Below are 13,948 nucleotides of genomic sequence, written 5' to 3'. Positions count from 1 at the left end.
GCCGTCAGTCTGTTCTCTATGAGTCTGTTTCTATTTTGTTAGTTTATTGAAGCTTCTGTACTCATTCGCTCCATAGCCCACTGTGTGTAAAATAACGTGAGCATTTTTTAGGAGCAAACCATAAATAAATGGCTGTCTATTTTTACTTCCTTTAAAAACAACAACAACACAGATGTAGAGAAATACTATTTTGACAACATAAAACTCACCTGTTTCAATTCAGTGATTTTTAGTAAAACTGACTGAGCTGTCAACCACCACCACAATCCAGTTTTAGCACATTCCCATCACCCCAGAGAGACCCCTCATGCCCATTTGCAGTCCATCTGTTTGCACCCCCACCTTGGATAACCATTAACCAGTACACATCTCTATATATAAAAGCCTAAGCGACCATTTGACTGTTCAACCATTTGACCATTCAACTGGTAGCCATGCCACGCACTGACCACCATGGGGCAGACACTCAACTCACAGGCATGGAAACATGAAACAGGCTGATGAATCACAGGGGGAGGGTGGGAAGAGATTAACCAAAGATCTTATATGCATACTAGAAGCCTGGTGCATGGATTCATGCACCGGTTGGGTTCCTCAGCCTGGCCTGCGGGGATCAGGCCAAAACTGGCAGTCCAACATCCCCTGAGTGGTCCAGATTGAGAGAGGGTGCAGGCCAGGCCGAGGGACCCTACCGGTGCACAAATCCGTGCACTAGGCCTCTAGTCAGATATAAATGGCTGGATAATATTCGTCGTAAGGATACACCTCTGCTTTTTCTGAATCTGCCTGGTGAGTTTGCCCAGCGAGAGAGAACTGGGCTGGGCTGGGCTTTGAAGGGGCATCTGGAATAGGAAGGATCTTGCTCATTTTTAAAACCCCTCTTTCCTCTGTGTTCTTCTGATTCAATAATTTCTGTTGATTTGTCTCTCCTGTCATATCAATTCTACTACTAAGCCCTTCCAGATATTATTTTTTACTTCTAAAATTTTCATTTTGTAATTTTTATAGTTTTTTTAAAAACTATAAAAACTATTTCTGTTTCTCTGCTGAAAACATTTTTTCATTCATTTCAAAAGTATTTGCTTTACGCCATGGACTCTAATTGTTGGTTTAAGTCTTTATCTGATCATTACAACACCTGGGTCATCTCAGTATTGTGATCTATCGATCGCCTCATACCTTGAGAACTGGTCATATTGGCTTGCTTTTTTTGTCTGTTGCATTTTGGATTGTATAATGATATGTTGAATATTACGTTTTAAGACTCTGGATCCTATTTCAATTCTCTGGAAAAGGTTGGCTTTTTTTGGTTTTGTTTTGTTTTAACAAAATCTGATTATGTTCAGGCAGCAAGGCTCTCAGGTCAGTTGGGTGAAAGCCTGTTCCCAGCAGTGGAGAGCCGGAAGTTCCAGAGAGAGGGCACCGCGCACGCACGTCCCGCACTCCCCTCTGAGACCTGAAGCACCTGGGCCTGCGACTGTCACTGTCTGCACTGACTTTCCTTTCACTTATAATCTTTTATCGTTTTAGCCACAGAAGTTTCAAGGAAATTCAACAAAGAAAATCAAATCCAAAAAATTGCATCACCTCAAAGGCCAGAGGGTTATTGCAAGATGTGACGCAAATGGCTTTTATTTCCCAGGTAGATATTTTATTTTGTAAGATTGCTTTGTTAAAGAATATGCTATCGGGGAGGGGACCAGCGGTTCTCAAACTGCACTTTCCCTAGAACGTTGAGATTTCATAGCCGTACTAAGATATTCCACTTCTAAAATGAAATAGCGATGGGTTTCTCCCCATAATTTGCGGGGAGGGAGGGATAGCCAGAAAATACATTACTTTAATCCCTCATTTGTTTAGCAAACAAATCTTTACTGCACATCTACTGTGTTCCATGTATGTAATATTCCTAAAGTGCTGTTCAAGCTAGTGTGGTGAGCAACAGATGGAAACTCTTACCTTCATGGAGGTTACATTCTAGTGAGGGAGACAGACAAGCAACCGGACACATATGTAGTGTGTCAGATACAGTGCTACAGAGAGAAACCCAGCACGAAGGGGTCGAAGTGAAAGGAGCAATTCTAACTATGGTGGCCCATGCAGAGCTGCCGGGGAAGGCGATGAGTGAGGGCCTGAAGGAGCAGGGGCAGGCATGAGCTTACCTGGAAGAGGAGAGTTCTAAGCGGAGGGAACAGCGCTGCAAAGTCCTGAGGCCGAATGCACGTGGCCCATTGGAGGGAGAGGCCGAGTGGCTAGGCCTGAGCGGTTTGCCCAAGAGTTCCTGGAGCAGGTGATCCTAAAGGCACCAACCAGGTACGTTCACGTGGGAGCTTCGCAGACAGTGAAGGTAACATGAAGGAAGATTTAGAGGTGAAGGAAACATGTCATGTCTGGAGAAATAAAGCAGATTATGGCGGGAACTAGAATGCAAAGGAAGGGTAGGAAATAATGAGGTGCTTCAGAGAGGTAAATACGAGACTGTTTATTAAGGGTCATGTTAAGAAATGGCGATTTTGCCCTGGCCGGGTGGTTCACTTGGCACACTAAAACACGTGGGTTCCATTCCCAGTCAGGGCACGTACCCAAGTTGGAGGTTTGATCCCTGATCAGGGTGCATTCAGGAGGCAATTAATCGACTTTCTCTCTCTCTCTCTCTCTCTCTCTCTCTCTCTCTCTCTCTCTCTCTTCCTCCCTCCCTCACTCCCTCCCCCCTCCCTCTCTAAAATCAATAAGTATGCCCTTGGGCAAAGATTTTTTCAAAGTGTGGATTTTATTGGGGAGCCACACTTAAAGCAGGGAGGCACAGTCACATTTGGACGGCTCTCTCACTGCCGTGTCCAGAGTGGCTGAGGATGGTTAGGATGTCTCTCAGGTTCCTGGCTTGGGCCATAAGTAGTGACACCTACAAGCCATGGGAGTGTGGACAGGAAGGTAATGAGATGTGTCAGCAATATAATGAATTGGAGGCTCACTTCTTTTGTGTGATGTCTCAAGATCTCTATCTCTAGACAGATTTTCTTTTCAGACTCAGGGTTAAAGGAATAATTCTTTGTAATGTTTAATTAAAATCTTATTTTTAAGTAAAAAAAAGGCGGGGCGGGGGGGATGCTTCAGCAGGAGTTTGGTTTCCAGCAGGCATCTGTGTAGAACTGACAACTAAGACATTTTCTCTGAAATTTGCTAGATGTGCTTTGGAATGGGTGGGATAAGTGCGACTATGATCTGAGTGGCTGAGATGAGCTCATAGGCTAGGACAGAAAACCCCTTTGCAGGAGCAGGGCCTGAAAACCTGCCATTCCCCTGGGGCGCTAATGTGCTGGGCGGTGGTTACAGGAGCCACCCTGCTTGGTCCTATGATCTGAGCCCGGAGAGGGGTTCAAAGCCCATTTGGCAGGTGAATGAAAATGCTGACAAGGCCTGGATTCCAAATGGCTGGATTAAGGGCTTGGGGTCAGTTTACTGGCCAGGGTCTCAGAGCAAAGTGGATTGGCTCCAACGTTTCCTCAGCACCCTCCCCCTGTGATGAGAACATGCTGAGCACTTCGCTGCCTGTCTGGGGAAGTAGAGGAAACAGCTGACACGTGGCCACCTGCAGCAGGATTACTGCCCTGGGGGTTTGTTGGTTTTAATATGCAGTTAGAGGCAGAGAGCACACACTCCTCCTAGCTGCACGGGATCGGGCTATTTGAGAAGTTTTAATCTGTGATTGTGATTAAACTCAGATAAGTCGGTTCAGAGGAAATAAACATTTGAATTTAGTTGTAAAATCTGTGACTTTGCTTAGTGGCCAGTTAGGAAATGTTGCCTAGGCCAGTTGAAATGGTGATGCATGGGTACCCGAGGTGCTTAGCTTTTGCTCCTCTCCCCACTAAAGTCAATGAATCTTTTCTTTAATTGAGAATTTCAAGTCTACTGTGATAGTTATTTTTATAAAAAACTAGTAGCCCAGTGCATTAAATTCATGCACATTAAAAGGGAATTAATTAGCGGAAATACTTTAATATTGCTATTTGCCCTTTCTCTATAATAGAAGTGTGAGAGATGAAAGGAAATTAGTAAAATGTATATAAAAATAATATATAAATTTATTAATAAATAAACAGTAACAAAAGGATATAACAACAGAGGCATGATATAAAAACAACAAAAACATGATATAAAAACAACTGTGATGAAAACAATGATTGATAAAGTGATTAAACTTATTCTAATATCTCCCTGTACACCACATTAAGAGAAAACACTTTCAGAGTGCTTGACTAATTTCCCTTGTGCTGAAGTATTTAGAACTTTAACTTTAATGTCACATGCTTTCCGAACTCGAGAGAAAGCAACATATACCTGACCATGTGCGAAAACGGGTTCAGGTAGGAATATTCCTTCTCTGTCTAGAGTTTGTCCTTGTGATTTATTTAGTCATCGCAAATGCTGGCATCACGGGAAACTATCATTGAATCAATTTAAATGGGAGGCCAGTGTCAGATGGGGAAAAATCAATTCTTGGAATCAGAACAACCTCTCCCTCTGCAGATCTTGTTAATACTTCAGCTTCGATAATGTTAGGTCGTAATCTTTTGATAATAAATCTGGTACCATTACAAAGACCCTATTTACTATTAAGATTTCTCAATAGCATGATGATTGCACCCACTTTCAATTTTAATTTATGATATGGCATTCCCAAAGGAGTAATACTATTAAGAAATTCAATGGGAAAAATTTCCTTTTCAGCATCATCTGTGGAATCAATGGAATCATCACTCAAATATGTTTGAAAATCTCCATCGAGTATATGCAAAATTTCTTCATTTAATTTTTGAACGTGTTCATTTTTTTGGACAAAGAATTGCACGTTTAGATATATTTTTAATATTGTCTATAGATATAGTATTTCCAAAGGTAGCTTCAATAATAGATCGATTACAAATCATTTCACAGGGGATTTCAATAATATCCATTCCTAAATGAAAACTGCTATTGTTTGCCATCTCCAAGTTTTACTAACCATTCACTATAAGCAGAATCCTCTGATCTCATATTTGTTGTAAGAGACAACTTTCTGAAACATCCCCAAACATTGCAGGACTTTAAACTCGTTTGTACCAAGGCCGATCCCATGTATGCGGTACAATACTGAGACATTGTCGAAAATCCCCTCCAAGCAGGAGAACTTTCCCACCAAATACAACATTCAAATTCATAATTTCTCTTAGTAATCTGTCTATGGCGTTTACAGCATGACTGGATGCCATGGTGCATTAATCAATAAAGAGAAGCTGGGCCTTTTTAATAGTTTTAGCAACTTCACTGTTTATATCAAGTCTAGAAATTGAAGTTTCATTTAGTGGAATGGGTAATTTATATTGGAAATGAAAGGTGCTTTCACCGAGAGGTAAATTTGCAGCAATTCCTGTAGACGTTGTGGGTAAAACAGTACTACCACGACCTCTAATATACAGTGGGGCCTTGACTTACGAGTGTCCCGACTAAAGAGTTTTTTCGAGATATGAGCCATCTCTCGGCCGATTTTTTGCTTTGAGTTGCGAGCTAAAATTCGGGTTACGTACGAGCCAGCTTCAGATACCCCACCGCTAGTTGGCGCAGCAAATGTCACAGTGATTTGACATATGAATAATTTGAGTTACGAGCTCCATCATGGAACAAATTAAACTCGTAAGTCAAGGCCCCACTGTAATGTATTAAAACTTTATAAAGATATGCCTCCATGTTCTGAGGGCCAGTTCCTGCCTCACACCTCGCCCTTACCGGAAACAGCTCGGGAGGGCACAGCTGTGGCTAAGAGGACCCAGGACTCAGTGTGACTACGCTCCGAGGGCAGGTTCCTGCCTGAAACCTCGCCGCCCTCATGGGAAACAGCTCAGGGAGGGTGCAGCCATTTCTAAGACAACCCCTGCAGGACTGACTTCCTTCCAGTTGGTCGAGCCTCAGTCGTGATGTTACACCCAGAGTTTTTATATAAATAGATAATTGAAAACTTACAGAAAAGTTACAAGAATAATACAGAGAACTCCTATATACTCTTTACCCAGATTTACCAATTTTTAACATTTTGTCACATTTATTTTACCACCTGTATTCCTCTCTCTCTCCCCACCTTTCTCTCTCTCTCTCCTTCCACACATTAATTTTTTTACTATTTGAGATTAGATAAAATCATCATAACCATTAATATATCAATTTTTATTTCTCAGGAAGAAGGGTAATCTCTTAATATAACCACTATAAGGTTATGCAATTCAGGAAACTTAACATTATTATACTACTTTTTATCTGTACATTTCCATTTGGTTATTGTCCCAATAATGGCCTTTCTAGCATTTTTTCTCTAGCACAGGTCCCAGTCCAGAATCACGTACTGAATTTAGTTAGCATGTCTCTTTAGCCGTGGGCAAACTACGGCCCGTGGGCCGGATCCGGCCTGTTTGAAATGAATAAAACTAAAAAAAAAAAAAGACCGGACCCTTTTATGTAATGATGTTTACTTTGAATTTATATTAGTTCACACAAACACTCCATCCATGCTTTTGTTCCGGCCCTCCGGTCCAGTTTAAGAACCCATTGTGGCCCTTGAGTCAAAAAGTTTGCCCACCCCTGGTCTAGAATCATTCTCCTGCATTTCCTGCTTCATGTTATTGGCATTATTTGAGATAAGGTCAATTATTTTATGGAATGTTCCTCAGTTTGGGTTAGACGGGACGTGCACTTTCTGTCTCAGAGCGGAGGTCCTGGCAGCTGCCACTGCCAGGAAGGTCCTGCCCAGGCCTCCCCTGATACGTATCACCCGTGCATAACGGGAACACGATTTCATCTCGGCTAAATGACAGCACATGTGCACCCAGCAAGGCACTTTCCTTTCGTTCTCCTCTGAGGAGAATGAAAACGTCTGGGTTCTTGTTTTCTCCGTTTTGGTTGTAGATTTTAGGGAAGCTGTGGGATGTGCTCAACCTCGCGGCCTTTTCATTGATCTAAGTGATGGGAGTTCGCATTTCCTTTTCACTCACAATTGAACAGCATTGGTTTTCATATCTAAGCTTTATAGAAGGGAGTGTGGCTAAAACAAATACATGAGGAAGCTGATGGTAGGGTGTCCAGGAAGAGGGTATCTGTTTCTGAGATGGTTGCTGGTGATGCTGGGTGAGTGCGCTGTGCATGCTCTGGCCCCAGCTCTGTGGTGCCCAGACCATGCCCTTCCCCGCCTGCAGTCTGCACCCCAGGCCCACCCGGAAGCGTCCCTTGCCATCTGGTGAGTCGTACAAGAGGCAAAGTGTGACAATTAGCCAGTCCACAGGAGGGGCAGCCCAAGGCAACAGGCTTTCCTTGTTCTCCTATCATATCTTAACTTTGATTCCTTCCAGGGGTCGTGAAGAAGTGCCTAAGCCCCACCCATGCACTGGTGAACTTCAGGTACGGAGACACCAAGGTGGTGCCTACCTCCTTCATCACGCCTGTGGGGGGCGCCATGCCCTGCCCGCTGCTCCAGGTACTGGCTCCAGCACCTGTTCCTGAACCCTTTCACGTTCCCAGCCCTCTGAGGACAGGCTGCCGTGCTAGGCCCTTCGCTGCACTCTGGTTGGGCTGGAAGAGGAATGGCCCCTTTTCTATGACCACTTGCCTGGAGATTTCTTTGTTCATGATCCTGATCTGCTAACTGCCTGGCATATAGCTCAGGACTGCACTGGCCACTTTCCAGGCCATAGATGGTCAGGGAAGGGAGCTGCTGAGGCTGTTTGTGCTCTTGAAACTATAACTGCAAACTATATTAAATAGTTTTTCTTAAAAAATATATTTTTATTGATTTCAGAGAGAAAGGGAGAGAGAGATAGAAACATCAATGATAAGAATCATTGATTGGCTGCCTCCTGCATGCCCCCTACTGAGGATTGAACCCACAACCCAGGCATGTGCCTGACCAGGAATCAGACCATGACCTCCTGGTTCATAGGTCAATGCTCAACCACTGAGCCACACCGGCCGGGCTAAATAGTTTTGAAGCGAGGGCAGAGGTCATGCTTTCCTTGACAGCCAGGCCAGAGAGTAGCGAGAAAGCCCCAGAACTGCAGTGCCGTGGGTTTTGGAGAGCGTGGAAGGAAAGCACCGAGGGAGACACTTGCAGGGGCACCTGGTTGTGTGGCCCCACCTCCCCTGCCAGACCCAGGCGCATGTCAGCGTACTTCCTCCTGGCGGAATCCTGTCCATCTGACAAGTGCCCAGCAGCTGTGTCCCTGCCCAGGACTTCCTGTCCGCTGGAAGCGATCTCCATGTCCCTTTACCCACGGAGTCCTCCGTGTGCTCCGAGCACCGCGAGCAGGCCTGTGTTTCTCTCCCCTGGGTCTTCATGTGAGGCCCTGCAGGCCCTTCCCACCTGTCCTGGGAGGATGTTTCCAGACCCCTCCCAGGCCCTGCTGCAGCGGGGCTTCCTCAAGCCAATCACTGCATTCCAGGGTGGCCAATGAGTGCAGGAATTGTGGAACTATTGGCTCTGTCTGAGAAAAAATTATGTATTTGAACTTTAGAACCCTGGGTGTTTTAAAACACGCTTATATTAATACTGTCTAGAAGGCCTTTTCTATGAAGCATGTTCTCATCTACAGGTTGGAGATTATGTATTTGCCAAGATCGTGACACCCAATGGATTTGACTTCTATGTCCCTGCCATTGTCATAGCACTTCCGAATCCAGATGTGGTCGAAGATAAACTCTACACGGTTTTGAAGTGTAACAATCGGAGAGTAAGTAGAACTGGTTCTGGGAAGGGGCTGTGTCGCCAGCAGGAGCCGCTCCCTCGCCCCCTCTCTGCGGGCCGCATCTAGCTCTTTCCTGGCCCTGCCAGGTGTCCTGAAGAAATGGTTTCCCAGCTGCATCCACTCGCCCTGTGGTTTGGATTCTGCCCACTCAACACACAAAAGCTGCCCTTGCTACTGGAGCCACGGCCTCCCTGCTCCTCCACGGGACGGCCTTTTGGGCTCCCGCTCTGCCTCCTGCCTGGGAGCTCCCTTGGCTTCATCAAGGTCCTTCCTGTCCTTACAGCTCTCGCTCTCGCTCTCACTCTCGCTGATGCTGATGCTCAGGAAGTTCCTGCCTGATGCTCCCCTGCCCGTCCTCCCAATGGATCTGTCCTAAAAGTTTCAGAAAACATCCTTATCAGTTATGAATCTGATGATATCATTTGCCTGCCTGATGCCCCCCCCCCTCCCCACCCCTACACACTTCTCATCAACCTCAAGAAGAAGTGCAGCTTTGGGGAAGTGAAGTACAGCACAGGGCGCATCGTCAGTAATATTGTAGTAACTCTGTACGTGCCAGGTGGGGACTGGAAATACCGGGTCACTCTATAAAGTGCAGGATTGTCTGCCCGCTGTGCTGTACGCCTGAAACTACTACAAAATAATATTAAATGTAAACAGTAACTGAAAATTTTAAAAAGAAGAAAAGAAAAGAAAGGAAGAAAGGGAAAAAAAAGGAAAAGAAAAAAAGCGGGGCTTGACCGACAGGTTTCTGGCTGCCCTGTGAGCTGGAACACAGCGGCCTTTCCTGCCCCCGGGCTTCCGCTCCTGGAGGGCCTTCCATCTTCTTTCCCCGGAAGCAGCTTCTGCCTCGTTGTGCCCCCCTGCCGAGGCCCTCGGGGTCCCGCCCACTGTCCTCCCTCCTCCCACACCGGCTTCCTTGCCAGCCAGCTCCCACCTCCTTCAGTGCAGGAGCTGTGGCCTGGGCACCTTTGCACATGACAGCCCCTGGGGAAGAGAAAGTTCTCACAATTGCTTTTCAAATTGTTTGAAGAAATGATTTTTCTAATAGGAATAACTTTGCTTGGATGGACTACTTGCTATGCTTGGAAAAGAGACTGGTGAGCAAACAGGAGCAAATGGAATCACAGACGCTAACTTTATTAGGCCTTAGTACGTGCCACAGGTGCTGCTCCAAGTGCGTGGCCCGCAGCGGACCGCTGAGAGCCCGGAACACTGTGACGTGGGACCAGTCACCCTGTCTTCGGACAAGGAAACCGAAGCAGAGAGGTCCTCACACACGGGCGTAGAACAGGCAGGCACCAGGAGGTCTGGCGCTCAGGCCGCACGCTCGCCCTCTGCGTCCGCCTGCTGCTATGCAGAATGAAACGTCCAGTCAATTCTGGACTGAAGGCCGTGAGCAAACAGCAGCTGAGCCAGTGGGCCCAGGGGCACTGAATGCAACCTGACAGACAAGGAGGAGAAAGGGTGCCTTCTCATCAACCCAGGAAAGCCTGAGAGAAACGGGCTTTCCTGGGGCTGTTCGAGGACAGCACAGGGCCCGCCAGAAGGGAACCGGCTGGCGCTGCTGTGGGATGTCTCACAGGCAGGAAAGGAGGAAGCAAATCCAGGGATGACTGAAGAGATATCCCGGCACATCCCCAGGGTGTGGCATGGTCAGGGCATGGACGCTGAAAACAGCTCTGATGGAGATGCTGGGAGACTCATGGGGCTGACGGTCAGCGCTCATCAAGGGGCGGTGGTGACAGCTTATAAGCCCAGGAAAGAGATGGCCAAGGCCGAAATAAAGATAGGACGGTGGTATGTGAGAGGATGTGTGTGTGTGTGTGTGTGAGTGTGCGCACCCACTGAATCGTATGTGGCTGGACTTGGCAAATGACCCAGGGCATGGAGAATGACAGAGAGGACTCAATAATGACTTTTATTCAGCATGTAATTATCAAGTGAGGCTCTGTATCTAAACCGCACTCTTAAGTATCACTCTAAATAGGATAATGGCTAGTTGCTATTACCATGGGCTGAGCTGGAATAAAATTACATCTGAACTGTGGACATCTCTCAGTTTCTCTTTTGTGTTATTGCAGGAATTCTGCCCACGAAATGCACTTATAAAGATCAGCCAGAACAAGTATGCTCTCTCTTGCTCTCATATAAAGTCACCCCCAATTCAGGAGGATCCCAAAGTGTAAGTGGACCCCACTTTTTACTTTCTGAATTTTATTCATAACTTTGCACCTTTAATCAGTTTCTAGGTTGAGATTCATGATCTCTAAGAACTCGGGAGGAAGCAGAGGTGGGCAACTTATTGCTTAAACTGTGGTTCCATGGTTATTCTTTATTCAGTGTCACACCTTTTACCTCCGGGTTATTTGTCTATCTGGTTCTAATCTCAAATCTAACACTATTTTGCTGACCTTTCAGAAAAGCATTCTGACTTCTGTCATGAAGATGAAGGAATTATTCTCCTTTTATTTGCAAGGATTCAAGGCATTCTTTCTCCCCAGCCCTTGGCAACCACCGTCCTACTTTCTGTCTCCATGATTTTGACTACTGTGGGAACCTCACCTAAGTGGAGTCATACAGTAGTTGTCCTTTTGTGACTAGCTCGTATCACTTAGCACAATGCCCTCATGGTTCATCCATGTTGAAGCAAATGCTAGACTTCCTTTCCTTTTTAAGGCTGAACAATGTCCCATTGTATGTGTAAACCATATTTTGTTTACCTCTCTCTCTGTCTCTGAGCACTTGGGTTGCTTTCACCTCGTGGCTATTGTGAGTAAAACCGCTATGAACAGGGGAGGCCCTGCTTTCATTCTGTGGGTATATAACCAGAAGTGGAATTGCCGGTCACATGGTAGTTCTACTTTTAACATTTTGAACGACTGTCTACTGCTTTCCACAGCAGCTGCTCCATTTTACATTCCCACCAGCAGTGCACAGGGTTCCAGTTTCTCTATGTCCTGGCCAGGACTTGTTATTTTTTAGTTTTGTTTATTTTCTTTTCGATAATAACTATCCTAATGGGTATGTAATAGTCAAGCCAGTTTTTTCATCTTTCTTGGAAACTACCTCCAGAGTTTTTGAGCTGGTCTTTGAAAAGTATCACATGTGGTAAATCTTGCTCCTTTGAAGAGGGATTTGATCGATGGAATTTTCTGTTTAGAAATAACTAAAAATTTTTCCCATCCTATTAACTTTTTCTTGACAATTTCCAAAAGGATCTGAAATCAGCCATAGTCAAAGTTTTTTAGAATGAAGGCTGGTGGTCAAGGTGGCAGATGCTGATTATGGGAACAAAATATGGTTTAACAAACACCAGGTAGCTGGTGTCCTAACTTACCCTGAAGGCTCTGAAAGCCAGTTCTCAAATGGTGTGCCATGCTGGCATGGCTGAATGAAGTCAAGGTATTTGTTCCCAAGTTGCCTTCTTTGAAAGACATTTCTGGATAAATAAATTGTCCAGTATATTTTCTCTGTGTTTTTTGGTACCTTTTGACCAACAAACACCTCTCCATTACCCTCACCCTGGCAACGACCACTAGATCATGCAGTATTTGTCTTTTTCTAACACATTTCACTTAACAAAATACCCTCAAGTTCCATTCAAGTGGTTGCAAATTGTAAGATTTCTTTCTTTACTGCTGAATAATATATGTATATGTGTGTGTGTGTGTGTGTGTGTGTGTGTGTGTGTGTATTCCATTCATTCATCGATGGAGACTTAGGTTGCCCCCATGTCTTGGCTATTGTAAATAATTCTGCCATGAACATGAGAGTGCAGATATCTCTTCAAGATAATAATTTCATTTTCTTTGGATAAATACCCAAGTGGAATTGCTGGGTCATAAGGCAGTTCCATTTTTTTTTTTTTTAATGCTAACATTTACTATTTATTTATTTATTTATTTATTTATTTATTTAAATTCTCTCCCAAGAATATTTTTCCATTAATTTTTAGAGAGTGGAAGAGAGAGGGAAAGAGAGAGAAATATCGATGTGAGAGAAACACATTGACTGGTTGCCTCCTACACCCACCCCGACCAGGGCCCAGGCCAGGAAGGAGCTTGCAACCGAGGTACGTGCCCTTGATGGGAATGGAACCCGGAACCCGGAACCCTTTGGTTCACATTCTGATGCTCTATCCACTGAGCCAAACCGGCTAGGGGATGGCAGTTCCATTTTTAATTTTGGGGGATCCTCTATACTGTTTTCCACGGTGGCTGCACCAGTTTACATTCCCACCAACAGTGCACGAGGGTTCCCTTTTCTCCACACTCTTGCCCACACCTGTTACCTCTCGGCTTGGATCTCTCTGTAGACACAGCAGCTGTGGAGACCATGGTGACCCCGATTCTGTCTCTCTAGGGAAGATGTGGGCATGAAGAACTCAAGCTTACTTACATGGCCAGTCAGAGAAGCTGGCACCACCGACCTCCGGGAGCTTAGAAGAAAGAAAAAGAAACCCGCCAAGAGGCTGCCTCTGCACGAGGCGGTGTCCTCGGATTCAGATGACCCTTGCCATGGCAACAGGTCCCAAGAATCCTACCCCTGGAGACACCCCAAGCCCAAGGTGGGAGGGGGGCGACATTGTTTATCTCCAGAACACCCAGAAATCTCTCAAGAGTGAGATCACCCCCCAGTTTCTGGGCCAGTTTAGGTCTCAGTACAGCCAAAGCCCTAATACCTTAAGTAAGGCTGACACCACTTCCCCAGAGAAGGGTCGAGGCGCAGGGTTTAGAGTCAGCCAGCGGAGTCATCCTTGCTTCCCCTCCACCTGAGCAGCCCCGCCCTGCACTCATAGAGCCTTCCACAGCAACAAAGGGCTGAGGATTGCCGCCAGGAGACCTTAAAGCAGTATAGTAGCAGCTATGGTTAAGAGAGCCAGCGTTCCTCCGGGGCCGCCCAGACCCCAGCCCTGACACTGTGGACCTAGCCCCTCTGCTGAGGTAAGGCCGCCGCCTGCATCCCACCCCGCTGTCCCTGTTTGTAACCAGGTAGACTTCTCTGCCTCCCCCACCGGGATCTCCGACCTATCGGGGCTTGTTGGTTTTGGCTTTTCATTTCTTTGTCCTTTTCCTTCCCCTGTCCTCACAAAAATATGCTCAATCTTCTGGAGGACTCTCCACACCCAGAAGTTTAATCCGATAGACTACTGTTGTAGCGTTTTCAAAAATTTTAGAAGT

At 45.7% G+C, this 13,948-nt stretch overlaps 1 protein-coding gene across 1 annotated transcript in view; it reads left to right on the top strand.

Moving 5' to 3' along the window:
• The window catches only part of VWA3B (von Willebrand factor A domain containing 3B), a gene marked incomplete at its 3' end in the record, with an annotated part of 132,266 nt that extends 118,874 nt beyond the window's left edge, over positions 1–13,392 (top strand). The window contains exons 22-26 of the mRNA XM_081100670.1: positions 1,531–1,642; positions 7,377–7,501; positions 8,613–8,750; positions 10,850–10,950; positions 13,131–13,392. Of these exons, the coding sequence (XP_080956796.1) occupies positions 1,531–1,642; positions 7,377–7,501; positions 8,613–8,750; positions 10,850–10,950; positions 13,131–13,392 (738 nt within the window). The remainder of the gene's footprint in view (positions 1–1,530; positions 1,643–7,376; positions 7,502–8,612; positions 8,751–10,849; positions 10,951–13,130) is intronic.
• Positions 13,393–13,948: the final 556 nt, after the last annotated feature.

The sequence above is a fragment of the Myotis nattereri genome (genome assembly GCF_964212035.1).
Source record: "Myotis nattereri genome assembly, chromosome: 10".
In the NCBI taxonomy this organism is placed as follows: domain Eukaryota; kingdom Metazoa; phylum Chordata; class Mammalia; order Chiroptera; family Vespertilionidae; genus Myotis; species Myotis nattereri.
The sequence above is the reverse complement of the archived record's forward strand: the minus strand, read 5'-3'. Positions and strand labels throughout refer to the sequence as shown.